General features: G+C 46.1%; 13 protein-coding genes across 13 annotated transcripts; 2 read left to right on the forward strand and 11 right to left on the reverse strand.

Moving 5' to 3' along the window:
• Positions 1 to 2,826: 2,826 nt before the first annotated feature.
• V1513DRAFT_385347 (uncharacterized protein) lies at positions 2,827 to 4,168 on the reverse strand (the record flags this gene model as incomplete). Its single annotated transcript, XM_066895212.1, has 3 exons — positions 2,827 to 3,048; positions 3,109 to 3,709; positions 3,762 to 4,168. Coding segments are annotated over 3 exons (1,230 nt in total), but the record flags the coding sequence as incomplete, so codon positions are not given.
• A 464-nt stretch (positions 4,169 to 4,632) lies between these two features.
• On the reverse strand, positions 4,633 to 5,377 carry V1513DRAFT_385343 (uncharacterized protein; the record flags this gene model as incomplete). The annotated part of the gene is given in 3 exon segments (XM_066895211.1): positions 4,633 to 5,149; positions 5,182 to 5,300; positions 5,312 to 5,377. Coding segments are annotated over 3 exon segments (702 nt in total), but the record flags the coding sequence as incomplete, so codon positions are not given.
• A 652-nt stretch (positions 5,378 to 6,029) lies between these two features.
• V1513DRAFT_453138 (nucleotide-diphospho-sugar transferase) lies at positions 6,030 to 7,071 on the reverse strand. Its single transcript, XM_066899208.1, has 2 exons — positions 6,454 to 7,071; positions 6,030 to 6,391 (listed from the first exon to the last, which is right to left on the reverse strand). Exons 1-2 carry the CDS (start codon positions 6,897 to 6,899, stop codon positions 6,193 to 6,195), a joined length of 645 nt encoding a protein of 214 aa, XP_066750933.1. The 5' UTR covers positions 6,900 to 7,071; the 3' UTR covers positions 6,030 to 6,192.
• A 1,793-nt stretch (positions 7,072 to 8,864) lies between these two features.
• V1513DRAFT_453139 (uncharacterized protein) lies at positions 8,865 to 9,172 on the reverse strand. Its single transcript, XM_066899209.1, has one exon. It carries the CDS (start codon positions 9,147 to 9,149, stop codon positions 8,898 to 8,900), a length of 252 nt encoding a protein of 83 aa, XP_066750934.1. The 5' UTR covers positions 9,150 to 9,172; the 3' UTR covers positions 8,865 to 8,897.
• On the reverse strand, positions 9,084 to 9,843 carry V1513DRAFT_453140 (uncharacterized protein). Its single transcript, XM_066899210.1, has 2 exons — positions 9,586 to 9,843; positions 9,084 to 9,529 (listed from the first exon to the last, which is right to left on the reverse strand). The coding sequence occupies exons 1-2, from the start codon at positions 9,734 to 9,736 to the stop codon at positions 9,237 to 9,239; spliced, it is 444 nt and encodes a 147-aa protein (XP_066750935.1). The 5' UTR covers positions 9,737 to 9,843; the 3' UTR covers positions 9,084 to 9,236.
• A 1,005-nt stretch (positions 9,844 to 10,848) lies between these two features.
• Positions 10,849 to 12,154, forward strand: V1513DRAFT_263252 (uncharacterized protein). The gene is made up of 3 exons (XM_066894519.1): positions 10,849 to 10,851; positions 11,032 to 11,057; positions 11,126 to 12,154. Exon 3 carries the CDS (start codon positions 11,212 to 11,214, stop codon positions 11,953 to 11,955), a length of 744 nt encoding a protein of 247 aa, XP_066750936.1. The 5' UTR covers positions 10,849 to 10,851; positions 11,032 to 11,057; positions 11,126 to 11,211; the 3' UTR covers positions 11,956 to 12,154.
• On the reverse strand, positions 12,155 to 15,491 carry V1513DRAFT_263220 (E1-E2 ATPase-domain-containing protein). The gene is made up of 3 exons (XM_066894517.1): positions 14,839 to 15,491; positions 14,123 to 14,782; positions 12,155 to 14,066 (listed from the first exon to the last, which is right to left on the reverse strand). The coding sequence occupies exons 1-3, from the start codon at positions 15,058 to 15,060 to the stop codon at positions 12,354 to 12,356; spliced, it is 2,595 nt and encodes an 864-aa protein (XP_066750937.1). The 5' UTR covers positions 15,061 to 15,491; the 3' UTR covers positions 12,155 to 12,353.
• Positions 14,814 to 15,727, reverse strand: V1513DRAFT_263233 (uncharacterized protein). The gene has a single exon (XM_066894518.1). The coding sequence runs from the start codon at positions 15,530 to 15,532 to the stop codon at positions 15,077 to 15,079; it is 456 nt and encodes a 151-aa protein (XP_066750938.1). The 5' UTR covers positions 15,533 to 15,727; the 3' UTR covers positions 14,814 to 15,076.
• A 731-nt stretch (positions 15,728 to 16,458) lies between these two features.
• V1513DRAFT_385369 (uncharacterized protein) lies at positions 16,459 to 17,534 on the reverse strand (the record flags this gene model as incomplete). The annotated part of the gene is made up of 3 exons (XM_066895214.1): positions 16,459 to 16,674; positions 16,732 to 17,338; positions 17,389 to 17,534. The coding sequence occupies 3 exons, from the start codon at positions 17,532 to 17,534 to the stop codon at positions 16,459 to 16,461; spliced, it is 969 nt and encodes a 322-aa protein (XP_066750939.1).
• Positions 17,535 to 18,650: 1,116 nt separating this feature from the next.
• On the reverse strand, positions 18,651 to 20,328 carry V1513DRAFT_474672 (uncharacterized protein; the record flags this gene model as incomplete). The annotated part of the gene is made up of 4 exons (XM_066900188.1): positions 18,651 to 19,138; positions 19,221 to 19,390; positions 19,517 to 19,938; positions 19,998 to 20,328. The coding sequence occupies 4 exons, from the start codon at positions 20,326 to 20,328 to the stop codon at positions 18,826 to 18,828; spliced, it is 1,236 nt and encodes a 411-aa protein (XP_066750940.1). The 3' UTR covers positions 18,651 to 18,825.
• Positions 20,329 to 21,158: 830 nt separating this feature from the next.
• V1513DRAFT_385370 (chromate transporter-domain-containing protein) lies at positions 21,159 to 22,973 on the reverse strand (the record flags this gene model as incomplete). The annotated part of the gene is made up of 5 exons (XM_066895215.1): positions 21,159 to 21,790; positions 21,859 to 22,321; positions 22,376 to 22,514; positions 22,572 to 22,693; positions 22,746 to 22,973. 5 exons carry the CDS (start codon positions 22,971 to 22,973, stop codon positions 21,159 to 21,161), a joined length of 1,584 nt encoding a protein of 527 aa, XP_066750941.1.
• Positions 22,974 to 23,433: 460 nt separating this feature from the next.
• Positions 23,434 to 25,119, forward strand: V1513DRAFT_385339 (cytochrome P450; the record flags this gene model as incomplete). Its single annotated transcript, XM_066895210.1, has 2 exons — positions 23,434 to 23,931; positions 23,986 to 25,119. 2 exons carry the CDS (start codon positions 23,434 to 23,436, stop codon positions 25,117 to 25,119), a joined length of 1,632 nt encoding a protein of 543 aa, XP_066750942.1.
• A 1,395-nt stretch (positions 25,120 to 26,514) lies between these two features.
• On the reverse strand, positions 26,515 to 27,841 carry V1513DRAFT_460809 (uncharacterized protein; the record flags this gene model as incomplete). Its single annotated transcript, XM_066899863.1, has 4 exons — positions 26,515 to 26,632; positions 26,689 to 27,162; positions 27,228 to 27,280; positions 27,332 to 27,841. The coding sequence occupies 4 exons, from the start codon at positions 27,839 to 27,841 to the stop codon at positions 26,515 to 26,517; spliced, it is 1,155 nt and encodes a 384-aa protein (XP_066750943.1).
• Positions 27,842 to 27,878: the final 37 nt, after the last annotated feature.

Genomic DNA, 27,878 nt, shown 5'->3' on the forward strand with positions numbered 1-27,878 from the left:
GGCATGAGATTCCAATCCAGCTTTCTCACCACGCGTTTTTCAATGGAAGCATTGATCTGGACAAAGTTGTATCCCTGTGACCGAGCCTCTTCGTCATGCCCGATGTCATTCTTGTTCTCAATTTCTCCCATAGCGTTCGATAGTTAGACCTAAGACGAGAGTTCAAAATGCGGAGGTGCAAGGGAAGCAGTTTTTCAGGGAGAAACTCAATGAAAAATTGTGAAGAACCTTGTACTAAAGCGAAGCTGTCGGGGAGAGGGAGGCAATACTTATAATTTCATAAAACAAAGCGGCAAACTAACTACGATAACAAAATACCCCGCACAATTTTTGCTATCCAACTGGCGCATCAAGTCGACTCATTCAAGCTAGAAACCCCAAAGCTTGAATGCGCCCTAAAGCTTGAATGCATGGATGTGCGGGGTTGATCGCTGCAATCTCCCGAAGACAGATTTCCGAGAAGGTATCTCAGGACATCTGATTGGTGTTGCAGAGTATTAAACAGAACATCGACCCCTGCCAACCCCGCTTTATTAAGTCATCTGCCGTAGCCTTGCATTAGCGCTAAACCCTTTATAGTATTCCTTGAACCTAAAATCTAAGTCCCTTTTTGTGAGTTTGTGGCTTGAGAACACTTTTTGTCAGTAATCCAAATCAGGGTACTGTATATTGCGGATCACCCAGCACAGGTCAGGAACGAAGATCAGGTTTCATGGTGCCTCGTTCAGAGCCGTTGCGTTTTACGATGGTCATATGGTCAGTCACTCCTGTATAGCCTGAAGTCCTTTGGCTCATCTCGATTCTCATGTGGTGGGCCGGTCGGTGTTTTTGCCTATTTGCGTTGCCTTGCGTTGGTACAGCTTAGGAAGAACAACAAAATCGCCAAAAAGCTTGGTGAGGCCCCCGATGCTCTGCTAAGTGTCTCTATCTGGTACTTGTACTTAAACAATCTTTGTATCATGGATTCCTGATCACCCGCGAGTTTTCTAAGATTTGTTTCTTAACATAGAGTTGCTACAGTGTACTCCAAGTTAAAATTATCCAAGTTGTACTGTGCATCACTATGTCAAGTAAAGATGACCGATTAGAAAAATGCTCCAAAGCCTCTAACACTGATTTTATCTTCGGAAGACTCGTTCCAGTTATGGGGATTTAGGGTTCCAGGGGTCAGGGTTCAAAATGGTGTGGAATATGATGACTTACGATAGAAGATTTCGAAGGTCCTACAAATAAATTTCAGATGCTCAATTGTTTTTCATTATGATGGCGTTCGCACTGGATTGTAATTGAGCTTTAGAAGGTTAATCCTGATAGTTTCGGAGGATCTAATAACAAGCTCTCAAATATAAATAGACTTGCTAGAAGTTCTAGCAGGCGGATATGGCGCATTGGCGCATTTGGTGGATAGGGTATCCGCTGCGGATACAAAAACCCGCCATACTGTCTATTTTTGGCGGAAATGGCGGTTACGGGTAAATTCTCTGACAAATTATGGCAGGTGTCATAAGTCTGTCGTGTAGGGATAACAATGTGACTCTTAAGTCCGTTATCCGATGCTACCATGCGTATATTCGGGAGAGAACAATTATACTTTCAAGGCTGTTCCCGATACTCTATAGTCACGATTCGGTGGCATCGGGGATAGTATCGTGCAGAGCAAAAGGCCGCCGATAATTGTCGGGGATAGTATATATAAAGCGAACGGGTGTGCCGATACCATACATATATAGTCGCCGATAATCTGAAACCTTATTAATCGCATATAATACAATGTTAATCTAGTAATTTCTCATACTCCGCATTCCTACTGGAATTCATCCCTAAACCATATTCCCAATATCCGACCTCCGAAAGCACGGGCGTCATTGATATTCAGACATTGATCGATTCGATAGCCCTCGCGTTAATGTGATTGATACAACGGACACGAACTGGCTTTGCAATTGGGGGCTTATACACAAAGACGAACAACCTTAAATGGCTGCGGGCCTGCGGCTGCTAACAACTTTTTGGCAATTTCAGCCTCGGAGGTTGGATCGAGAGATTATTATTTAATGCGGCGCGGAATTTGCTAGGGGATCAAGAGGTATTTGAGGAAGGCGGATATAATGAGGATCTTTGATGTTGATGAATGATATTGATTCGACATAGACATACTATAGACATTAGCAAATGGATATCAGCTCTCAAATAGCCCCTCAGCCAGTTCTAGAGTAAGGAACTAGAACACCTATCTCGCTGTATTTACGTCTGGTAACGTATTTCCGCATCGAACCGGCCATAGTTAAATTATACTAGCTAGAGCTGAAATATATCTCTATTTACCAGGACGTTGTGAACCGGAAGGTCTCTTCATTGTCGACGAAAACTCTTGTGGACTCCATGGACCTTGGGAACTCTCTATTGAGATGAACCATTGAACTACTGACTAGAAAGTGGGACTGACCCCCTCTATTTTATGCTGGACTGCGCTGGTCACATAAGAAAAGAAGGCAAACGAGACACAATACTACGGGCAAAGACACAAAGCCAACAAATGGGGCGACGAGACGAAGACGCAACCGGGAAGAATCCGAAGAAGAACGTAGGCAACAAGAGACTACAAGAAGTCGAACCCTGTGCGCCCCAACTGACGAAGAACTCTATTTAACAGAGTCTAAGGTGGAACCCTAGCGGCTGCACGACCTCGTGCTATGTCCAACATGCAACCTTCAGGATTTAGATGCAAGCGTCATCACTTGCTGCATCTACTATGTGATTACAACAAGCAAGTTATGTAAGTGACCCGCAACCAATTATGATGCTGCAAAGAAGTCGTCATACATCTTAACTCTTTGGCAAACCCAACGAATAAAGGAAGTCAATAAATCTCATACTTGCGGTCAATTGCATAGACCCCCGGAGGCTGTCCAACAGGTCGCCACCGCCGCGAAATGAAACACTATCTGCGATCTTGATGGCGGCCCACACATCTTCTGGGAAAAAATCACTTATCTTAAGCCCAACTGTCTTTGGAAGACGGTTGAGGTGCCCATCTCTAATCAGCCACTAAATTAATATGAATGTGATTACTCAGGCTACACAAATTGCGCTTATGAAATTGCTCACCTTTCTGACAGGTTGTTCCTCACCCGCCCGCCAGACTTCAACGAATACCTCGTCCAGTTTTCCAACCCACATGTGACTGCGGTATTCAATTGGACCATTAACACCTTGCTCCAAGTTGTGCTTCATGGCTACAACAGCATGTTGCCGCATTTTCTTAACCTCCGCAACAGGATCTGTAATATTCTCATATGGAGGGCCAGGATTATTGAACCGTGGCGCTTCATTAAGGCATATCAATATGACGACTTTCGCAGCTAGATGTCCGATCCACAAATCCTTGTCACGACAGAGATCCTTATAGTTCTCACTAAATCCACACTCAATGGCGACTTGCAGGCGGGGCTCGCGATCGGGACCGTCATACATCAATGATTCGTCTGCTTCTTTCGAGGTCCTACCATGGGGACTTAATTCTTTCATGGTGGTGGATGCATTGTCCGTGATTCGGCGCCTTTCGCTGGGCTTGTGAACAGATAAATATTCGTTAACATTTGACTCAATTATCTTTCTCAATGCGGCAGCTGTGCGGTCGCGGAGGGCGCTTTGTGTAGTTACAACAGTCGCTATTTGCATTAAAGCATTGTACGATAAACTTGGGTACCTACGGTGTTTAACTTTGTCAGCTGTTCCCTGGATATTATTAAAACAAATACTTCTTTTCCTCTGGAATATTATTCTCAGCTTTAAACTTGGACCAACTTTTCTCTAATTTCAAATACTGAGAATAAGGCATGCGAATATCTAATCGCCGTTCAGCTGGATTTTGCGTCAAAAGGGAAAGTGCCTGGTCATAGTCTTTATCATTCGCTGGTACATCCGTGGGCTTAATAGCTGGCATCCCACCTGTGCTGAACAGCTCACTCGGTGCCCCAGTGAATTCCGAGGAACTGCTTAACTTCAAGCGCTTTCGGCTCGTCTGACATGTCCATGATGTCAGGTTCAGGACTGCTTGGCTTGGTTGTCGAACTCGCAGTCTCCAGAGGTTTTCCAAGAGTAATGACGCATTCCACAAGCTATTGAATCCATATTTCAGGAAGCGACGAAAGCGAAGCGTGAGCACTATCGCATTACGAAAAACATGGAATGGAATCTTAAAATTGTAAGAGAAAAGAGTTTGGCAAGTGTATGACGCAGCTGATAGGCATTGGGTCTGATTTGATTAGGGTTTCTTTGCTCCGTTACATTTTCCTTACCCGAGATACACAAGACCCTTTAAGCTAACAGTTTCAGTACCTGTTCGTACCCAGTGGAAAAGAACTTACGCTATGTTAAAAGTAGATTGGCCTCAAACTCTGATGGCCACAATCATAGTGTACTTGGATAACTGGGCCGTGGGTTTCAGGGGGTTGGGTAATAAAACATATGATTGAAACCTCGTGGTATCGTATAATATATCAAAAATGTTACAAGTGGCAAACGAACAAGGCATTAAAAGACATTCATACAAAAGGGATGCCTGGGTATTCTATATCTCGACTAAACAGATCCCTGGCCATGATTTTGAGGTCGCATAAAATAATACGACTACTGTGCTTTTCTCATTGTTTGGCTGTCGGCTGAGCGTTTCCTGCCCATGGCCTCCTCGTAGGGTCTTTTGTATCGCGCAATAAACTCTTCCTGCTCTCGAATGAAGCCACCAAGGTCACATTGCATTCTTTGATTTGAGTGAGACTCGCCAGCGGCCAACTGCATAATCCGAAGAAGCTCCCACAACCGTTCGTCGTTCTCCTCTTGCGCCTCCGGATCCCCACTCGGCAAGAGCTGGAGAGACTTCAGCTCTTCCATGTAGTTGGATGACTGCACGACTGGCACAGAATCAAGGCAGTCAGTTGATCCTACCGTCGGATTTACATTATGGACACCACTGAGATCAAAGTCGTCCTCGAATTGTATGAGTGGCAGTCGTTCCTGAAACAAGTCTGGCGTGCATCTCGGCGGGGCCCTCACACTATCCTTACCACTGATGTCAGGGCGCGGGACCGAATAATATGATACCAAGTGTTTGCACATATACCTGGAATTGAAGATGAACGAAGGACAGCTACGAATTGAAGATGAACGAAGGACAGCTACAGATCTACTGACGGTTTATCGGCGTGATAGATATTGTTTCGGTCATCTATAACGCTCTCATCAATAGCGTCTGCACACTGTCGCCATAAAATGACGAAATCCTCGTAGGCTCGTACAGACTTGGCTTCACACGTCCAGCTTCAACCTGAAAATACAGGTGGACGCGAGACGGAACTAGACCAGTGCAAATGATGTAAGTTCATACATCAAGCCTTGGAAGGATTCGCCAACTGCGGACGCGTCTCCAAACTCAAAGTTTAAAGAAGAAAGACGTTAGTGATGTTAGGAAGGATGGAAGGCTTATTATCATGCCGGATTTAGTCCGACATTGCTAGATAACCTAGAGAGTGTACATGCACTTAATTAAAGATTGCCGTAAGGAAGATGGAATCACATAAAGATGGAATCACATGCGTTGGCATATTCTTTTTGGTTGTAGACTTCAGTGTCCGAATCCAAAACACTGTGCTTGTGCCATAAAGTCAATCATTCCCAGATAGCAGTAGCCCGGTCCCGGTATAATAATATATTAGTCTATTCTATATTCAGATGCTCATTCCGCTATATTTTTCATATTATTCTGATCATGGCCACTCCGGGACCACGAATGGCTCCAGTATGTGATGAAATAGCTACCCCAGCGGTCAGCTGCAATGTTTCGTTTGCATTTTTCTCTATCGTATTGGTTGCTGTTAACGCTGCAGATTGTTCTAATGCAAGTCCGTCGCGATCCCATGAGTAGGGAAATACATTCCACCAGGGAAGCACTTCGACAGTATGCTTGATACTTTCCTGCGGACCAAACACGTCGACTACGGGATTCATGTTCATGAGTTGAACAAGCTCATCCGAGTCCTTATATTTGTCGAGATAGACGGTAATATAGCGTCTTAGAGCAACAGGACCTGTGAGCTGTTCGGCAGTGATTTTTCCCGGGATTTCGCCTTTGAGCTTTTTTATTACAGAATCCAATGACAGGAGAAAGAAGGGGTGTCCGGGAGTAGAAGCCATCTATGCGTTCGGGATAGAGTGCTCAAAGGTGTCGTTGGTGCCCATGCGACCAAAGAATGCTTTTCTCTCTTGCTGCCGGTTTGAGCTTCTATGATGAGATCCGTCATAGGTAGACTTGTAAGGAACGGCTGTAATGTTGTAGGTCTCAAAAAGCTCATTAGCGGGACGCAAACATTCGATATCAAGGTCTGCGTATAGGCTATTTAGAGTAATATTGGATTAGCACAATATCGACGTTAGACTTCAACAAAAAAGACATACCCGCCATAAATATACATGTACATATTCCGTACCAAGTCGGCGCGATATATTTCACCTGGAAGTTTCTGATAATATTCCAAAAACCAGGGGAAGTGCTTCTTGACGAGGTCCAAGTTATCGTCGTCCGTCCATAGAACCCATTGCCAGTCTGGGTTTTGCTCCCGACATGAGCGGCTCCAAGTCTCAAATTTGGAGGGCAATTCTTGTGTCGACCAGCTTTGGTGTATAAGCTTTGGTACAAACTGGTAGTTCTTGGCTACTGGACTTTCCAGGAGAACTTTTGCGGACAACTGAGCGGCCTTGCGGTGATTTGGAGGCTCCGAGCCGTTGTATAGAGTTGAAGAAGATAGGTCGCGCAAAATGATTAATACACCAATAAAGATAACCATAACAACGAGAGTAATAACTCGTCGAAAGGGAAGAGATACAGAAGAAATGGCTGTCATTGTCTGGCGAGTCGATGTGGTAGTGCTCAGAGAGACGATACGGTATTGGAGCTATGATACGGGTCGCAAATACAGGATAACAACTAATAGGAGGCTCATCAGGCTTAGGAGAAAGCAATGGCAACAGGTCCAAAGTGAGAAGAGAAGAGGCCATGAGGAAGTAGAATTGGTCTGTAGCTGTGTCAGACAGGTGGCGAGGAATGCGGGCTATTACATAAATAATCTATAAGCTACAATGCGATCACTGGCGCTAAGTGTATTTTTAGCGTTAGCCTATTAATGTTTAATTTCTTTATAAAAACGAATTTACATATTCTTATCGGATAGAATAAATTCAAATACTATTTATAAGAATACAAAATGGATATTCCGTGCGAATGACAAAACCAGAGATGAAAGAAACAACATTTTGAGAATGCAGCAATTCAATTTAAAGCAAGCCTACATGCAAAAAATTAATGCAAGTATCAATGCATAGAAATAAATACGGCGCAAAACACTGCCCCTGACCCTGACTGAATTAACGCAGTTCTCTAGTCGACACTAGTATATTGCCGAGTTCGTTGCTTTCAGCCATTTGTCGTGGATTTGTATCTAATGTGAGGTATTTTCTTCATGATTGACGTCAGTATATTTATTTACAATTAGAGCCGTAGAACAAACGGCGTCAGCGGCTGAGTATTAGCGCCCGCATAAATCAGCCGCTGCCAAGGACGCCGACATCTTGAAACATTTCTGCTTGGGTGATACGAAAGCTTGGACGACGCAGGAACCACCAATTCTGCATAAAGCTATTAATGTAACACAAGTTGAGTTCTAATAGCCCAATAACCAAGAATTAATATTATTGTCCAACTCTTGTCACAACTATCTCATCTACAACATCATTCATATCCTTGTGGCTCCGTTGTCTTTTCATTATACTGATATTCAGGAATATGATTTATCATATCCGCAGGATAACCGCAACCATGGCAATTTAAGTAATGCTATTACCTATCTAAGTCCGAAAAACAACGTCGATGATGTATGAGTCTGAAACTTATGGAAGATGTAACAAATATCATAAATCCGAAACTTCCACTCAAAAGGACACGTGCGAAAAGGGGTCAAATTTGGAGGCCGTTAATTATTCTACTCGGACTTACTTCAGTTTTGGGTACATCCGAAAATTATTAGTATACACTAGTTCAAAAGAGGAATAGGCAATTTAATCTCCTGAACCCTATATATGACCATTGCTGACACTGACCGTAGTCAGTGCTATTACGTCGTTCGTTGTTCTGCATAATATGTTGGTAGCTTGTGGCAACTAGCATCTATCCAGTTTGCAATTTTGACTATTGAGATTTTATCATAATACTTCAGACCCAGGGTGTTTATTACTCTTATCGATGTTTAGAAGAAGGAGCGTATGTACTCAGAAAATGATGGCTGAATGTTATTACCCGGCCATAGTCATCAAATTGTGTATCAGTCTGAAATGAAACCTTTTTACACAATAATAATAATAATAATAACGGCAGGATGTTGTCCGGACATCCGCTAAATTCCGGTTATCAATGTCAGCCGTCTTAAATTTTACTTGGTCGAAGCGGGCGTTTTGCAATTTGCATGGTGACAGGTTCGGCCCGATTGCGGCACATGCAAATGCAGCTGACTGTGATAAAAAAGATCAGCCGTTGCTGGCGCGCTAATTGATGACGCAATATTAGTCAGTTCCTATTACGGATAACACGATACATGACACCAAAAATTCATAGAATCCCATTTGCATATTCTTGGAATTTCATAGACTAGATATGTCGTCCAGAATACCATGAAAAACGTTGACAGTAGCCGTTGATGATGATCACTGAGTGTTTCGTAGAGGATACGTACTGTCTTAATACTAGAGGTGGATACGATTTGCGATTAATAGTTATTCGTATTCGTAAAGTTAAATACGATTACTATGCGAATCTATGTACGATTAACTATACCAGCGTTGAGTTTGGTTTACTCGCAAAAAATCGAATAGTCATGCACGTGATCTGCTCTCAAGTGTAATGTACACGAAGAGGACATAAACGCGTTCCACGCGTTGTCAGGGTAAATTACTATACGATTATGCGCCTGTGCGAACGGCCCACCGAGGATTTCCCCAATCATATCAGTTCCAGGTGGGAAGTCCATCTCAAAACTCGGTTCTCCAGCTCCCCTCATATTGGCCAACACTGCTTGACGAAAGTGCCAGCCGTCGGAGTTCATCTCTTACGGCCTCTTCACCGTTGGGATCTCGACAAATAGGGTCAAGTATACTCCCGCCTATCCCGAAAGGATCTCTATCGAAAGGGATTATCTTGTAGCCATCATCTGGGTTGATTGAGAAATCAAATGGATTCCCATTCTATTCGTAATCCACCGAGAAAATCCGTTCTGCTCCCAATACCCTTCGCTGGAAAGTGGGAAGATATGGGCGGCATGAAAACCCCTCCATTCATTATAATCAGCCTCAGTGTAAACAATGCCAGTTATCACGCACTTCCTGTCTCTCTCACGGACCCGAGCTCGGAAAAATTCATCTCTGCCCGTGATAGTTCTTGAAAGTATTCGAGTAATGCAGGGCTCGACTGTTATAAATATTGTGTCTATGTACATCTCAGTTGCCGCTACATACAAAGACTTATAAGAAAATACACATTACCTCTGCGAGAAAAATGGCCTGGAATGTCGAGCATAGAGAGAACCATTTTCTCCGTTATTGACGGATTCGACTTCATTCCACCGATAGCCTTATCAGGCTCTGAAAAGAGGTAAAAATGGACATCTCGACCTCCGGCTATGGTGCGGGCCATGAATTACTGATTTTTTGAATGGCCAAGCTTTTTTATAATTGCATAGTACGATAGTGACATTAATCTATATATATACCCCGTAGTGAACGAGATATACAGAAGATGATGGTTAAGTTAATTGTAAAAACAATTACACTAGAGGCCCTCTGAAGGGTAGAAGGAATAGGGTATCACAATGCGGCTGTGTAATTTGGATACCCCGAGAATGCCTGGGCACTAACAAGGCCACGCCACTAAATTTGGAGACTTGGTTGTAGTAGACGTGAGTAATAGAATATTTTCGGATGGACTTTATGTCGGTCATCATCTAAAAATGTATGTTATGTTTTAGAAACTGATCCAAGACGCGGTCTGCTGCCACAATTTCCGGCCACTCTGGCGCTCGAATAATTGCAACGAAAGTTTCCGACAGATATATCATGTAATATACAGAGTATAGACATACTGGCTCCGTCGGATCAGGATAATAACAAAACGCGGGAAAGATAGCGCTTCGAAAACTACTGAAACCTTACCTCGCCTTTAATTTTTTTATATGATAGTTTCGAGCCGGCTTTTGATGATGCAGACCCTTTTTTGTGGCAAATCAGCTGCGTATCTTTTTGCGGTCTGCCGTGCCAGGCAGAGTTTTATAACCCGTAAGCCAATTGCGCTGGCGTATTAATAGCCACCGCTGCCCACATCAAAATCCATGAGCTTGAGCCATTGCAATCATCACGTCGCTCTGTCAACAGCCGATAGCTTCGATCACTATCAAATCAAGACGTTTAACGTTGCGATGCGCCCACCATCAGCTAAAGTTGGTTTAAGAAAACCTGATCTCATCGAATGTGTGAGTCCACCCCTGGCTGCGGCTTGCAGGTTGCGAACAGATTAAGACGCATTTTTTAGTTAGATGGCCTGCAGCAGCAAATCCGGTCAGCCAATGAGACTTCAGCCGCAATCCGTTTCAATTGTCGAGGCTTCTACTTCCATATCCTCATTAATAATGGATAAACCGCCAAGGATAAGAATACTAAACAGGATGTGGTCAGTTTAAAGACAAAGAGTCCTAGATCTGCAGGCAATGATGAGGCTTAATTGACCTCTGGATACTGTGCAGCAGTTTGACGTACGTTCCTCGAACCAATATGTGGCTGAATGCGTCCATCTCTCAATGGTGCTCTGATATCCTCAACTGCGTGTTCGGTTATTTACCACAGTCTGGTGCACATTGAAACCTGCTTTCTGTCTCCTATTCAGTTGGCTAGCTTCGTCTGGCATCTAGACGCCGAGTCCGACAGCCACATGTTCAGTCGATGAGTCCGAGCCCGATGATGAGGTAGGTGGGCGCGATGAGACTACATAAACATTGCCATCGTCGTTGCTTTCTCATGACATTACCACCAGCTTTATTTTCAGCAGTTGCAGTAACTGATTAGCTAGCTACCACGCACGGAAATCCTCTTCCATTTCTACGCACTGTGGTCTGTGCCATGGCCGATCCACTACAGCCAGCAGCTGACGAGAGCTCGGCTGGCAGCGTCAATGCCAGTCAAGATACAGCACCAAAAAATCTCACAATGCATTCGCTTCACCTCGCCGAAGCCACATCATCATCAAGGACCAGAAGGACAGTTGGCATCAGCGAGGATGGTGAAATCGGCGACTTCGACCAGCAACCACCGCCGGCAACTGGGCTATCCTCTTTGCTCTCCTGTGGTAGTACACGGACAAGGAGACCAGTGGGTCCCTTGCCGCAAGGTCAAAAGAATGCTCTTCTAAACGATATAGAAGACACCCTCGGAGCGAACTATCCCAATGCGCTGATGTACTTGGATTGGGCCGCTGTCATACTACAAACAATTTTCAGTGCTGTCGCTACTGCCCTTGCAGGATTTAGCGCGAGTAAGGAGACCGTCGTTGGTTTTACAGCATCAGCAACTGTCGCCGGCGCCCTCATTGCCTTGTTTAAGAACTCAGGAGAGCCTCAGCTATCAATACAGAGGAAACTTGAGCTCGATCACTTGAGGCTCAAGGTCGAGGCCGTCGATGCCAATATAGCACTCAACAATGGCGCAGCTCTCGCCAATCTCCAAGCTACGCTCATCAATCTGCGCCAAGAATACGAGACAATTGACAAACAGACTTCTTCTGCATATGTCGGGGTAACGGCTACTCCATTGACGATGACCGCAGCTCAGGCAAATCCCACACCTGCCATAAGAAGTCTGCACTAATCAATAGATGGATTAACCTTACGAGAGGCCTGCCAGATTTTGCGCAGAATAGAGTTTCGCACGTCGAAATGATCTCGAGTGAATGTACAGTTAGAACTTTTATTACACTTTAACAACAAACACAATCAGTTTCGAAATTATGCCAAAACGTCTCGTGTTAGACCTAGTGAACACCAAAACCAACCGACAAAACCCACCGAAGAAATACACTTAAACTGCAATAGAATCGAGGACACAGAATTATACGCCCAAAAACACCCAGACGGCGAGATCACTACACGCGATATTGTTGTACATATGAACCGTTACGGTTCCATTTGTAAAATGCCCTGAAATGGCAACTCTGGAGGAAGTTCGTGACGAGGAAACGGATCACTCCAGCCTAGTCATTACAGCAACTACTCACCTTCGTCCTCCTCCACCTGCTTTGTAGTAAGATGATACGAGTCAGTCCCTGCCACAGCGTCCTTTTCATGCTCAATGGCAAGTTTCGACAAATGGGCGATGATATTCTCCATTACAGTGTCGCTCCGGCTGCGCGTATGCCGTCCCAGATTGTCGACCCAAGGAATTTTGTTGAGCACAAAGTAGACAAGTGCAAGCACAATTGTGACACCAATAGAAAATGCCCATATGACGACCACTGTGACAATGCTAGTCGCTCCACTTGCGGATTGCAGTGCTAGATCTGCTGGGTCATCGACCTCTGGCGGTCCAGACAGCCATCCGAAAAGACAAAACAGAGTCGCGATAACATCTACACCGAAGATAGCACCAACCAGCTGCCAAGATGGCCAGGTCCTCCCGCCTCGAGTGACAAAGATCAACCAGTTTTCTGTCAACGAAACTTGCAGGAATAAAATTTCCTGCACGGAGCCAAAGTTTTCGATGATCCCCCCGTTAGGCAGAAACATCGAGCCCCGGATGACCCATGTTCCCATGGCTAACAGAATCCCGAGGACGACACTCACAAACCAGACTTTAGGTAACTGCCACTCGACGGGCCGAGCCTCATAGTGTGCATTGTCGTATGCCACCGCGACCGTAGCCAAATCTGCAAACAGAGCAAGAAAGACGACGAGCTGCACGCGAATGGTTTCATTGATGATTACCATGGATGTGACGAGATAGATCTCCAAATGAAGACAAAGCGCAATACGATATTGAACATAGGCTTTCATGCGTTGGAATATCTGTCTCGCGACTTTGATTGCATCGACGATTGTGCTGAGACCAGGCTCAAGGAAAACAATATCTGCAGCAGTCTGAGCAGCTTCTGAAGCTCCTTCGACAGCAATCCCACAATCAGCTTTTTTGAGAGAAGGCGCATCATTGACACCATCACCAGTCATCGCCGTCAGATGGCCTCGTTGCTGCAGCATCTCCACAACCTGATACTTGTGTTCAGGAAAGACTTCCGCAAAGCCATCAGCTCTTTCTACCAAATCATGCTGCATCACCCCGCTCAGACCACCACTGATGAGTCGCTGAGAATTGTACACTTTTGTACCAAGGGCCAGCATTCTGCAAGTCTCCTTTGCAATAGCGATGGCGTCTCCAGTGAGCATTTTAACATTGAGACCGAGTTGTTTCGCTTCGGCAATAGTCTGAGCTGTGTCTTCGCGAGGTGGATCGAACATCGGTAGCATACCCAACAGAGTCCATCCTTCATCATCTTTCTGAACTGCAACACCAAGCGAACGAAACCCTCGACGCGCAAATTCAGTTGCCTTCTGCTTGAACAAATCCACCGTCTCTTTAGAGAAATTCGTGAGGGCTAGGATAGCCTTTGGTGCACCTTTTACACAGGTATATTGCGTGCCATCACAGCTGCACACGCTCGTTATGCGTTTGGACACAGGATCGAAAGGTGTAAACTTCTCCGTTTTCCAGCCTTTCTGAAGGATCTGACGCGCTTTAGGATATCGCTTGAGCGTAAGGACAGTAACTTTGTCTATTGGATCAAGAGACTTCAAATTGTGGGAAGATGCTAGAGCAGCCACGGCCATCATCCAATTGACATCCTGACCCTCTGCAACGTATGGTTCACGTATGCTGAGCTGATTAGCCGTAAGCGTGCCGGTTTTATCGGAACAGAGTATATCGACACCCTTGATAATGTAAGTTGAAGATCATTCTCCTAATACAACAACCAGATGTCACGTACCGCCAGTGATTCGATCGCTGTAAGTTTCTGAACGATTGCCTTTTGCTTTGCCAAATAGGCAGCTCCAACTGCCAAAGTAGCTGTCGTAACAACCGGTAAGCCGACGGGGACGCCAATGATGAGCAGTATCAACGCGTAGTGAAGCAAATTCTGCGAGCTGTCTTCTGGAGTGGCAACCATTAGATGATGAAAAATGCCACCGATCCAGGCAATCAAGATCCAGGCAACCACAGTGACGAGCAGTGCGGTCCCTATAGAGTTCATGATGGCGTTGAAGTGGCCCTGGTCTTTTGCACTCTGAACCATGGCAGCAGTCCGCCCGACGAAGGAGTTTTTGGCAGACGCAGTGACGACAGCAAAGGCTTTTCCACGTTTGCATCCTGTGGTGTAGTACACTAAGTCACCCATGTACTTATCGACTGCGAGAGATTCTCCTGTAATAGAGGACTGGTCACATGCCACGAGGGAAGTTCCTTTCAGGTCATTGTGACCTTCATCATCGTCGTCACTCTCTCGACTTTCCCTTTCAGATTCCTTTTCACTAAAAAATTCTCCCTGTCGTTGCTGCAATTCCTGGTAATCGGCGAACGCACTTGGATTATTGTATGCGCAAATCAACCTTGCATCAGCCGGGATGACTTGGCCCTCTTCGACTATGATCTATTAAACTCAGTAAGCGTCTGCAAATAAGACGGAAAACACGGCTTTATATTTACAATGTCTCCAGGTACGATCTCCCTGGCTCTTATTTCTTGTTCCTGTCCGTCACGCGCAACCTGGGCTTTCATTGCAATATCACCTTTCAGACTCGCAACGACATCCGCAGCTTGCTTTTCCTGATACCATCCAACTGTCGCATTAAGCATAAGTATTCCGATGATGACGCCGAAATCGACCCAATCGCGGAGACCTGCAGCAAGAATGGCGGCAAATTCCATAACTAAAAACTATATGTCAGCCTATTGCCGGTTGGAATGGTTTGCAACTGGGATACTCATCATAGAGAATTGGCCCCTTGAAGTATTCGAGGAACTTGAGAAACATGTTCTCCTTCTCCGCATAGAGTTCATTCCATCCGACCTTCTTGCGTCGATTCTCAACTTCGGCGGTCGAGAGTCCTACTTTGATGTCCGTCATGAGCCAACCGTCAGGGACAACGAATTGACCTTTGCCCCTCTTGGCGCGCCTTTCACGCCATCGTCTCCAAGGCGCATACCAAGGGGCCGATTCCTCGAAGTCAATGCTCACTTCTGCGTCAGAGGCTGCCTTTAATTCAGGGTCGCGGTAAGTTGAAACGTATCGGATTAGACCTGTGTACTCATCGACATTGTCGACTGTTTCAAATGATGGATTGTCCCTGGAAGGGTCACCATTTTCAAGATCGCGCTGCTCATCATGGGATGGCGCCATTCTGTATTCCTCGTCGCAAGATGAATATAACACAGATTATGGAGATAACAAGTGCAGGTTTGACGGCAAACAATGTTGGTTTTTAATTCCCTTCTGCAGCAGCGAAGACCACCATGTTGACGTAAGAACTAGGCAATGATGCAGATCAGGGGATTATTCACACTACTATATCACCCACAAAAATCATCCAGCCAGCCGGAGCGAAGATACCGGCCATGTGCCCCCGTCACCCGCTCTGTGGGGTAAACCCGTGGGGATCAAAGTATGGCTCGCGTGCGGCTCGGCGCAAACCGCTCATTAGAGATGACGTAGTAGGAATCAGGGCACGTGCGAACAACTTAACGGATTGCCCATCCAATAAGCGATTGAACTGCTGGGGCCTGACCATTTATGAAACGAGAGCAACTGCCGATTTGCCGTTGGGCTAGGGCTGGAAACGATTTTCGTATTCGTATTCAGGGTTCTCGGTTTCATAGTCTAGAGCAGATATTTTCAGCAGTGCAAGTAGAGGAGAGCATGGCCCGAATTTTGAATAACGTTGCGGACTCAAACACAAAACGTATTGTTCAACGCACTCTTTCCTCTGGTGGGAGTTTTAAAACGAGATTTAGCTTGATGGTTTGTGTTTGTAATCTTTCTAGGGATTTGCGGCTAGGAACAATTAGACGACGACCAGTCAGCACGAAAATCGATATCAAACTTAAACCATTCTCATGGGTAGGGCAGAGAGACGTAGTCAATCTTGCATAGATAGATCATTGGGCTGCCATACAGACAATGCAGGGGAAAACAAGGTCGTCTAACGATTTCATTATCGATTGTGGATAATTAGAACATTCTAAACCAGCAAAGGGGGACTGGGTTGTCACGTTCACGTATGTCGGCGATAAACATGCAAGGTAGAAAGCCTAAGAACAGAAAATACTCTATGCAATAAGCTTGACAGCTTTTTTGAACCGAGTCTCGGCGGTGCTGATCATTGCAGACCGGACAAGAGGCATAAACCGATTGGAATCAAAAAAATCGATAATAACGTCAGCTGCATGGCCAAGTGACTCCCGCGGCATCAATTCTGCCAGTTTTATGTTGCCAACTGACTGCGGAACGTCGGAGCTTCTGTCTCTTCCCTCTTCTGTGAGGACCTATGATGCACTCGTGTTAGTGTTCTGGCTTACTGGTCGGAACAAAGAGAGCCTTACGTATTTCGTAGTCAATAGAGAATTCGAGTCAACAGAGTCCGGATCCTTTCGAACGACCTCAATAAACGCTTGAGAAATTTGGTCCAGCCAGATGTGGCCATTATACTTCAGGGGCCCAAATTCGAAATTTGACAACCACAGCTGGTTTAACTGTATAATCTGATCTTCCATCTGGCGCGAGGTTAAGGAAATGGGCTTACGCGGTGCAGAGTAACGCTCTTTCTCGTGAAACGCCAGCAACAGAACGATCTTGCATTTCGCGTCAAATATCCACTTCCTAGCTTTCTCCAGCAGACGATCATGTGTCTGGGACACGCCAACTTCAACTACAACTTTGAACTCCTTTCCGTTTGCCGTTTGAAAGAAAACGACGCCATCTGGCTGCATCTCATAGTTTGAGTGATCACTTTTTATCACAATCGTCGGGCCGTTGGTAGATCCTAGCCTTTGGCCCGGGGACAAACGGATCCCTTCACGATGAATGACGGATTCCACGCGGTTGCAAAGTTGGTTGAGAATAGCACGGGAAGTGTCTTCGTGGAGCCAAGTCGGAGCGGTCACGATGGTTACTACCTGGTGCGTCCAATCATAAAATAGTCGGGGATACCTATACTATATATCAATGATTATGGTTGCAGTCTCAGTCACACTGCATACGAGTCATCCTCATCGTCCTTGCCAAAATCCGCCTTGAGTCGATCATAAGAAAAGGAGCTAATTTCAAACTCGTACTCGTTGTCGGGCTCGTTCGCCAAGATAAGATTGCGTATGTGCTGACATCGAATCTCTTCTTCACTAGCCATCGGTACCGAAGTGGAGCAGGTTGTTGTGCAAAATTTCGACTTCGGGAATCGGGACTGGCATAGATGTAGGCTGCGCAACCTGCACGCCATGGCTACGTCCATAAAACGCTATATTTGAAGTCGCAGGAGATGCGTTGCGACGCTGCACTCGATACGTTCCTGAGCAAGATCGACAAGACTCGCCGTAGTAGGTAGCCATTTGCACAGATGTGACAGTGACAGAATGGTCAGCACAGTTTCCACAGTTTCGCGGTTCAGTGTTCAGGGTTCAGATGCTCTCAGAGCAGATATTTTCAGCTAAGCAGGCAAAGAGCAGGTTCGATTTTGACTGATGGTTATTACTGACAGCTGCATTATATTTCTGCCGGACCATCAATTTGTCAACAACCGCACCAGAGTACAAGGGTGGTAATACCCTAATCCACGCAGAGTATGCGAGAGAGAATGGCTTATACTTCTGCACAAGCTTCCGTGTATTAGTCTCCAGTTTAAGTATCAATCAGCAGCTAACCAACTGTCACGTGCATGTTAACTGCTTCCCGCTGGAAGACCCTGCCCCGAGCATCGCGTTTGTCACCTTGACGAACTCTATTGAAGAACGGTCTAATTTTCATGTACTTTTTATTGTTAAAAGTCGTACTGTGCCGGATATCGAATGGATGTTCTTGCGGGTCGCGGACAAGCGTTCTTACTGTTTATGGATTGCGAAGTCATAGTTTAGAACATTGGCATCCGTTTGACAAGATAGTCAGTAGTTTCATCTATTAGGCGACAAAGTAAAAGTAGCGAGCAGTACACAAATAAAACACAAAGTAATGAACTCCCGAACCGATCCAGAGTGATATCCATCATTGCAAGCCCCACAAATATCCAGAAAATCGTCGAAACCGAAAATACAATGACATCAGCTACACCCGCAGTGCTTATGAACACCACCTGCATAAATTTTCACCAACTGGGATACTAGAGCCGTTGCTGCTGCCCTCATCAATTAGGAGCTATGATGCACTCACGTTAATATTGCTTGGTTGTCAACTGAGCGCCTGCGTCATCAGAATCTGGATGCCTTCACACGACTTCATGAATCCCTTCACACGGTCTGTCCATTGAATGTGCCCTTGAAACGCCCACGAGCCAAATGGTGAATAATCCTGCAACTCTCAAGACAAATGCATCTCAACGCCATCTTCCAGCTGGTCCGAGTTTAAAAGAAAGTGACGTAGACGCGTGACTTCTGGTACATATGCGCTTAGATCTGAGAGACCAAGGCTTGGTATGGCTAAGCCGACTCTCATTCATCCACTTCTCTTATTTGGAACTCGAACATTTTGTTTGACGGAACCGAGCTTTCATCTTCAAGTTTTAGAGCCGTCTCCATCCCGGCTGCAGGGACACGGTACTCAAACCTCCTCCCTGGCGATGGCAGCCTACCACCAGGCAATTGGTAGGGGAACGGGAGGTATTCAGGCATCAAGCCAAGCTGGACTAGGACAGTCGCCTGGTCCCATGAGATATGCTCATGATAAAGTCGATCGCCGCGAATGTTCACAATGGATGTAAATGGAATACGAAGTTGTTGGCCAGTTGGCGGGATTCCCGGTATCCTGCATGAGATATCGTGTTAATACAGTGAAGATGTGAATTAAATCATTTCCATATCCATGAATGATTAGAAAAAAAGCTCACAGCCAATCAATCTCCTTAGTGTGTGTAAAACTGAATATGAACTCATCTATTACTCGATCGATACCGACTGTGCGACTGACAAGTTGCAACGCAGTATCATCTGGATTGTTAAACACGAAATGATCTTGGTAAAATTGAGCGAGTTTACTGCGGCCCACACCACCAGTCAACTGAACAGCGAGTCAGTATTTTCTCTATATCGACATCAATGGAAGTTATAAGGCACACATGATGAAGAGTATTATAGTTGAAATCTGAGACTAGCTTATCGGAAGAGTAGACAAAACTTCACCTACTGTTGGAATATGATTCACGTATGGTTCCTGCACCATTGTGCCCATTGTACTATGGACTGAGCGCTTCTCGAATTCAAAATACGTGTGTTCGTCCCAAATAGCTTCGAGATCAAAGTAGGGGCCTTGAAGATATTTTTTCAGAAACGTGAGGGTCCGGGAGTGGGCTAAAGAAGCCGACGAGACCCTGAAATCGACATGGCCCGGCAGGATAAAACCCGGCGATGCAGCTTCGGCATAGGTATACTGGGTGAGATTTTCACTTTTCGGCGTAGCGTTCCTACCTGTAAGGTGTAGCAGTCCAGGCTTGGAGCTGATTTCCCAATCGTCGTATGCAACGTAAGTTAAGATATCCTGATTGCTCGTAATTGCCGCATGCAGTCCCTCAGCAAACGGAGCCGGGAAGTCAAATTTTGATCCATATACTAAACCAGTTTAGTTATCTCCATTGAAAGCATGAGAGAAAACGTTCCTGAGAGCTTACTCAAAACTGCAAATTTATCTTTAACGTCGCACTCTAGGAGAGATTTGAAAGCTGTGAGCCCTAGTTCCAGTGCCTGGCCGATATCCCAGCTGTTTGAGTGCAATGGCTGCGCTCCAAAGCTCACTCGAACAACGGCGAATCCTTCTTCGGCCCATTTTTGCATAGGATGAGGATCAAGTGTTACTTTGCATGAGATATCACAGTAAGCTTCCGGAATAATTATGACGAGACCTGGGCCATGTCCGCGGCGAGAGAGCGGGGGTTGGATAACAGCATTATGAGCGAGCTGCGAGACAGGTGCAGATGGTAGCTGCGCGCCTAGTTCCTCCATGGTTTGTGTTGTTGGAAGCGGTGTTGTGACAAAAGGGCTTCCAGAGGAATAACATTCGTTCCACGATATCGGATAAGTCACGTGAAGCGGTATAGCCGTAACATATCTATTGGAGAAAGGTTCTAGCAGGTCTATTATATTGGAAACCTAATCATCAGATGCTTCTTAGAACCATATTATCACCAACATCTTCCAGAGACTCAATTACAACCCATTGCTTGACACCCATCTTAATGACAAACTATACGTAATCCTATTGCTATGCAGACTTCGTGTAATTACTTGACAGCCCCAGTTAGTCTACTGTTTCTGCTTCTGCTGTAATTGTGCAGGGCATTAACTTCATCGCGTAAAATTTGACAGAGAGGAGAAGCTGTTGTCGGCTCGATGATATTCTGACCTCAGATGTGTAGAGATGATGTCGTCGCACAGTGCGTATAGTCAGATTATGTTTACGTTTCTTTGTTTAGTCATTTCCTGCATACCAGATTATGCAGGCGTTATACTATATAATACTTGTTCTTCTAAAATTTTCAGTATACATCCTTATGAACATCGTGGGTAATGCCAAGATGCGGCTAATTAGTGGTCAGCGAGTGTATTTACTCTGCCTCGCAGCGCTTGCACCTGTCATTGAGGAATGACGATCTCGTTCCCAAACAGCACCTACTAAGTCTCATTTCAAATGAATTGGGGAAGAACGTTCGTACAATGATCAGCTTCTTTATGCCATGCTTGATTAAGCCTGAACTATTCTCCAATGATGACACGAGTCATTTGGGGAATAGCCTGATCTTAGTTGTACTGCCATACCTACCAATGCCATGAAATCATTTTCGTCCCACTGCGCCATACCAACACAATCCTAGAACTCCTCCGGCAACAATCGCACCGGCAGGCGGCACCTTGAACCACGCGCTCTCGGCATACGTGACCGCGGTTACAACCACCCACCACGGCTCCAGTGCCAAGCTCTGCCCACTACCTGCGTCAGCTCTCAAGTACCCAATTTCCCAGAGCCTGTATACCGCCGTGAAAACAAGACCAACTGCAGTCGCGTGGACACCTCTAAGTAGACTGATTACAAGCATCTTGGTCCGGAGCTTGCGCCAGAGACTCTGCACGCCTACTGCGAGCGCGATTCCCGGAACAAAGATGCCTACGTAGCCGAGGAAAGCGCCTAGAATAGTCGGGTACGACGAATTGAGGATCGTAAGCGCGCCCAAATATACGCCGAAGTTGAAGTTGGGCCCTGGAAATGCCTGGATGATTGCTAGGCCAAGGAGGAAGTCCCGTGAGGAAACCCAGCCGGGCTGAACAACGTATTCGCGCAGCAATGGGATGACTACTGGACCGCCGCCGAAGATAATAGTGCCAGCGAGGTACATGTTTGCGAAGAGATTCAGAGCCAGTGGAGGCATGTTGAGAACACCTCGTGTTACCAGGATACTGATGAAAGTGGCTGTAGATGTTCGTTAGTCTACCTTAACAAGTATGGGAGTTAGCATGAGGGGGATGGGAAGTCAATACCGAAGAAGCAGACAATTATGCAGAGACCCCATCCTATTGGGATCGCATGAGAGATCATGTCAGTAGCAGGTACCTCATTCTCTGCTGCAGGTTTGACATTTACTGAACCTTTGTTTTCTGTATTTGCATTCTGTGGCGCAGAGGATTCGGCCGATTCTCGAGCTTTTGCCGAACCAGCCGCTAGCCGTCTCTGCACTCCCCCGGGAGACGAAACCTGCTCCTCTAAGGGTATACTCTCCACGGTCTCTTCACCCAATCGATCGGGATCCGCTGGTCTTCGTTTGAGCTTCGCGCGGAACTTGGCAATTCGCTGACGAAGCCATCCATCCCAGATGAGAGTACCAGCACCACCGATCACCATGAGTACTGGGAAGTACCAGAGCGCATTGTAGCAAAGACCTGCACAGGCCCCAAATATGACGAGGATCCGCGTAATTTTGTCCGTGATGGCTTTCTCAGACAGCTACATGATGGATTAGCAAAGTACCAAATCGCGATGGTATATGTGACGGCTCACTTGGACAGCTGCCAATGCAATAATGCCAACGGTCGACGCATTTAGGCCAGAGAGAAGAGCGTAGACAGCACCAGGAAGTATCTGATCCATCCGTTGGACGCCGAGTGATAGTCCGTACATGCCAATCGCACCAGGAAGACTTGACAGTCAGTATGTGTATTACACCCAAGACAAATGACCACTGCAATTGGATTACCTCCACACCAGGAACACAAAGAGGGCTGGTAAAAATCCGGCATGGATCAAAGCAATACAGAATACCATCTTCGTACTGCCTGGCCCAGGAAGGGCCTGACATATTGCAAATAGTTCCTGATACTATGCGTACAGTCAGCCATATGCCCTCACACTGAAGCCCATTATTCCTCACCGTTTGCTCGTCTATCCAAGGGGCCTTACCTCCGCGTCCCTCAACAAACCTTTGATGTAAAATCTGAAAGTGCACTGGTGGTCCGCCAAAAGCCGTGAAACCCAAATCCCAAGTGCGAGCGAATACATCGCCAATGCGCCAGACTAGCTTCTCATTGTTTGCTTGGAACGCGTTGCGCGGATCGCGGGATTGTTCGCGCAGAGTGCGTATAAGATCCAGCAAAGGCATAGCAGTTGAACATGGAAACGGATAAAAGAATAATTAGTTCGAGATGGCACCCCAGAACAAAGATTATACGCGCAGTACGCGAGTCGTTGGTGATAACCAATCAGAGCTGGCAAGATAGCATGTGTCCCGCCAAGTCAACGGTGCTGCCCTGAGCGACCTCGTCGACACTTTGACGAGCCGCACGAAAATGCACTCTTCAATGCGCCGCAGTCGACGCACTGAAAAACTCAAAATCAGCATTAAAAAAGCCATAACGCTTCCAAAACTTGATTTTGCCAAAATTTCAATTTTTTGGGCCCATTTATGATGTCCCCCACAACTGGGAACCCTATCCCTGCGACCCCACCATACCATCTAAACCTTCGTCTACCTGTTCAGGCTCAAAACGTGCCTTTTTTTTCTGTCCGCCGACTCCCTTCCTGTTCATAATTCTCGGTCGAATTGTCCTGAGTCTGCTTTAATGTCGGTTTGGGCCTCGCCACCAGTGGCAGGTCTCATCGCAGGCGCAGCGTTACCGAGGTTGATTGTCGCCGTAGTCATCCTCGGTCTGCTGTCCTACGCCGTCGTCCAGAAGCTCAACAACAAGAAAGTGGAGAGCCACTTTGCCGAAAAGAATGGCGCCGTGCGTCTCGCAATTAAAAACACAGGGTTCTTTGGCGTGCCTCGGTTTATCAGCTTAAGCCGTTCTTTTCGAGAGCACAAAGTTATGGAATACGTTGCGGATGACTTTAAGAGATACGGAAATACGTTCGGGACTAAGGTATTCGGACAACGAAATCACTGGACCATCGAGCCTGAGAACATCAAAGCAATCCTTGCGACAAAGTTCAATGACTTTGGACTCGGAACTCGATACGACGCCTTTCTGCCGTTTTTGGGTGAAGGTATTTTCACCTTGGATAACGAAGGATGGGCTCATTCGCGTATGATGCTGCGACCACAGTTTAAGAGACAACAGGTCCGTCGTATTACTGTATCTATGTTAGTTGAGTGCTAATGTCTTGTCTTATAGGTTTCTGATATATCGATGTTGGAACCGCATGTGCGCAATCTCATGTCGTGCCTCTCTCGAAGTAGGACCGAATCGTGCGACATTCAGGAACTCTTCTACCGCCTGACACTCGACTCCGCTACTGAGTTTCTGTTTGGTGAGTCCGTGCAATCACTCTGTCTGACACCCGAATCTGCCGATAAACAAACCGATAATATCTATGTCGTTGTGTCCGACGCCGGCAAACGAGGTTTTACCGACGCATTCAACTACTGCCAAGAAGTCCTCGCCATCCGGGCAATCATGCGGTCATTTTGCTGGCTTCTGAATCCCAAAGATTTCCGTGAGACCACGGCAGTCGCTCACAAATTTGTTGACTACTACGTCAACAAGGCGCTAGATGCCTACCGCGACGGGCTCGCAAAAATTGAGGAAATGACCGCCGGTCGGTATATTTTCCTGTACTCACTCGTTCAGGAGACCCAGGATCCAAGGGCTCTGCGGGATCAGGCACTTAACATTTTACTTGCTGGACGCGACACTACTGCTGGGCTATTGAGCTGGACGTTCTATCTACTGGCTTCCCATGCTCGTGTGTTTGAGAAATTGCGAAATGAGATTGTTGAAAGGTTTGGCGAGAAAGTAAATTCACCGGGAAAAATGCAGATTACCTTCGAAACTCTGAAAAGTACATTGTACTTGCGATATGTCTTGAACGAAGTGTTGCGATTGTATCCGTCCGTACCGCTGAATTATAGATGCGCAGTCAAGGATACCGTACTACCGGTTGGCGGCGGACCCGACGGGGAATCTCCAATCTTAGTCCGCAAGGGGGATACCGTCGTATACAGTGTCTATGTGATGCATCGTCGTAAAGATTTCTTCGGCGATGACGCTGACGAGTTTGTACCTGAACGGTGGGCAGAGGGCAAGTCTTGGAGTTGGGAATATCTTCCTTTCAATGGCGGTCAAAGAATATGCTTAGGTCAGCAGTACGCGCTCACAGAGGCTGGATACACGATCGTGCGGTTGTTGCAAGAATTTGACACATTGGAAAGCACTGAGCCGCCAGAACCTGACGGATTCCCGCTGAAGAGGGCAATGTTGACGATGTCCAAAGCGACTGGTGTTCATATTAAGTTGTACAAGAAGTAGTGGGCACTTTGGAGCTCCTTAGACATATCACCGGTTGCATAGTATTTACGATTTGAGTCAGAACAAAGTGCATGTGTTTTTGCACCAGTGCGTGCCAGGCTTCTCACGCTGTCTACGAGCCACAGTTGGCACCATTACGTTTCGCTGGCGTCAGCCCGTGAGCTGACGACCCTGGGGATGCTCGGGCAGGCCCCGAATCCACTTCTACCTATCAGCGTATGCAGATCTCTCCACGGACGGGGACGAGGGCATTATTTCAATCACGTATCATTCTGCATTTACAAATCGACTTCATTCATGCCAACATATGTACAAGATATGTACTAAGTCGATCTCACTAATCTATCTTCCATCGTTGAGGCCGCTCTAACGCGGACGTTTCCAAGTTGGATGGGACAAAGGATATGGGCAAGAAATTCCTCGATGTGCAAGTAACTAGTCAGAAAGATAATTTAGTACCTCAAATTTAACGTATCTGTCCTGTCTTTTACACTTTGGCTGAAATGAGCCGCCAGTCGTGGGTAATTCTGGTCGCGGTAACTCAAAATCCGCTGTGGTCCCTTACCCCCAAGCAGTTCTACATCTTAGATCGTACACTCCTATGACGTCCTTCACGAGCGAGTTCGACAGGAAATTAAGACGACTATCGTTCAGTACCACCGTCCTCCACTGTTTACAGAACCTCACCCTTCCTCTCAGCGAACCTTTCGAAAGGCGACCCAGGGGGAGTCAACTTTTGTGGCACTGACATCTAGACATTCTTTCAATACCCTTCTACCAAAAAACAATAGGAGGCAACTTGAGTCCGTGGAATCAGTGCGGCGTAGTTCAATTGCGCACATCTACTCAAATAGATCTCTCATGTCATTACTTTTCCAATCCACTATGTTGGGTTACTGCATGCCGATCCACTTACTGCATGCCGATCCACTCCTCGTTTAAGCTTATTTCGTCATGATCTTCCATAATGAAAGCCTCACCGCGGCCGTAAATGTTAGTATTCTTGCGTGGAGGTTTCTTTCTTGGGTTTTTTGAGGCTCCGTTTTTCCCCGGTATTATGATGCTTCTATCATCGTGGTAGACTCGTGTTGAGCTCCCACATCGATTTGCGTTCTTCTACGGTACAAGTCAACTTGGCAATATGTTCGGTGGGGCCTTGTTTCTGCCAGGTGCTAGGTATCATGAACCTAGGATTGTTTGGCTCCATTGGGTATGTGAGGTAAGACTTTGCAGATGTGATTAAGGTAACAGGGTTGGTACGGTTACAGTTAACTCAAACCCTGTTCAATAAAAATTACCAGCTGCACGACAACAGGAATCTTTTAATTTGGAACTTATCACGTATTCTCAAGCGCACACCATATCTGTGGTCCTAGAATAACTGTACTTACGGTTCTATGTCGGACATGAATCTTCCGAATCCGATCGACGATATTCCACTGTGTCGATCCAGAATGGCATGGCATAGATTACCAATTCACCCCCTCCAGGTAATGTGGGAGCAGTAACGGAACTAATGACGGTTGTCAGTGACATAAGTTATATCCAATGTTGTGAAGAAAATCTTACAATTGTACTTTCCTAAGCCCAACGAAATTAGACTCAGCAAACATGCCAGCGCTGATCTCGGAAGCGCTTCCTCCTGTGCCTGGAAAGGGCATGAATTGCCTTGCCATTTGCGCTACCTGGTTTCCGCACTTGTCGAATCCTTGTACAAGAACGACAAAATAGAATGCATCAGAAACAACGTCGATCTCATCAACCCCTAGTCTGATGGAAATAAGATCAAAGTCAAAATCGCCGTTGGACGTCAAGCTTTGTTGCTCATCCAGTAAGAGACTCTGAGAGGGTCTGCCAGACATGAAAATGGCTATTGCTCCAATTGGTCCATTCGTTCCGGTGGTGCCGTAGAGTAGGTTTCGAGAACCGTCGGCGACACGAGCTTCCGATGAGTTGGCTGCAAAGAGAGAAACGGCCGTGACATTCCATGGAGACGGCTCTTCGTACGCAGACTGTGGATAGTGAAGACGAAAGTCGTGGTAGCTACATTATTAGTGATCAGCTTAAACCCTCGTGCATCAGCATTGAATGAAAATCAAACTTCTCACGTTTCTGGTGCAGAAATATTACCTTCACCACAATAAGTGTTTATATCATCAAACTATTCACATGATTAGATGAAAGTCGTTGATCCAACACAGATTGAACTTGCCATCAAGGTCCGTAAGCCATTCTCGCAAGTATTGGAAAGCTTTGGATAATGAGATCGCTCAAACTTTATGCCGTCAATGATTACACCTGCTTCACTATTGTCGTCAAAGACCGCTTGAATTCTGACAGCATAAGTATCCGCAAAGCTATCGGGAGCGGTCGCAGTCGCATTTACTTTATACATTTCACCAGCAGGTATTGCGATCGTTACGAAATTGACACCATTATTAATACAAAAGAGCAACAGCTGCAACGAAGCGAACTGAGTCGGCGCGACCGTGGGGTTTGAAATATTGAAGATTGTGACGTAAAACTCGTGAATCGTGAAAGAGGCGGTCCGCTCGGATGAAAAAGATATTGCCCACGAGTTATCAAATCCGTCGCCTTGATATGGCACACCGGACAGTGCATTATGACCAGAAGACCGTCTTGAACCGTACACATGGTTTCCTGGAGAGCGTACAACGGTGGCCCTCGGAGAAAAGTTGAATCCTTTGTAATGCGGTCGCATGGGAACGATTCCAGTTCGGCCCGTTTTAATGTCATCA

Source organism: Lipomyces chichibuensis, assembly GCF_038497645.1.
Source record: "Lipomyces chichibuensis strain CBS 12929 unplaced genomic scaffold V1513scaffold_55, whole genome shotgun sequence".
Lineage (NCBI taxonomy): Eukaryota > Fungi > Ascomycota > Lipomycetes > Lipomycetales > Lipomycetaceae > Lipomyces > Lipomyces chichibuensis.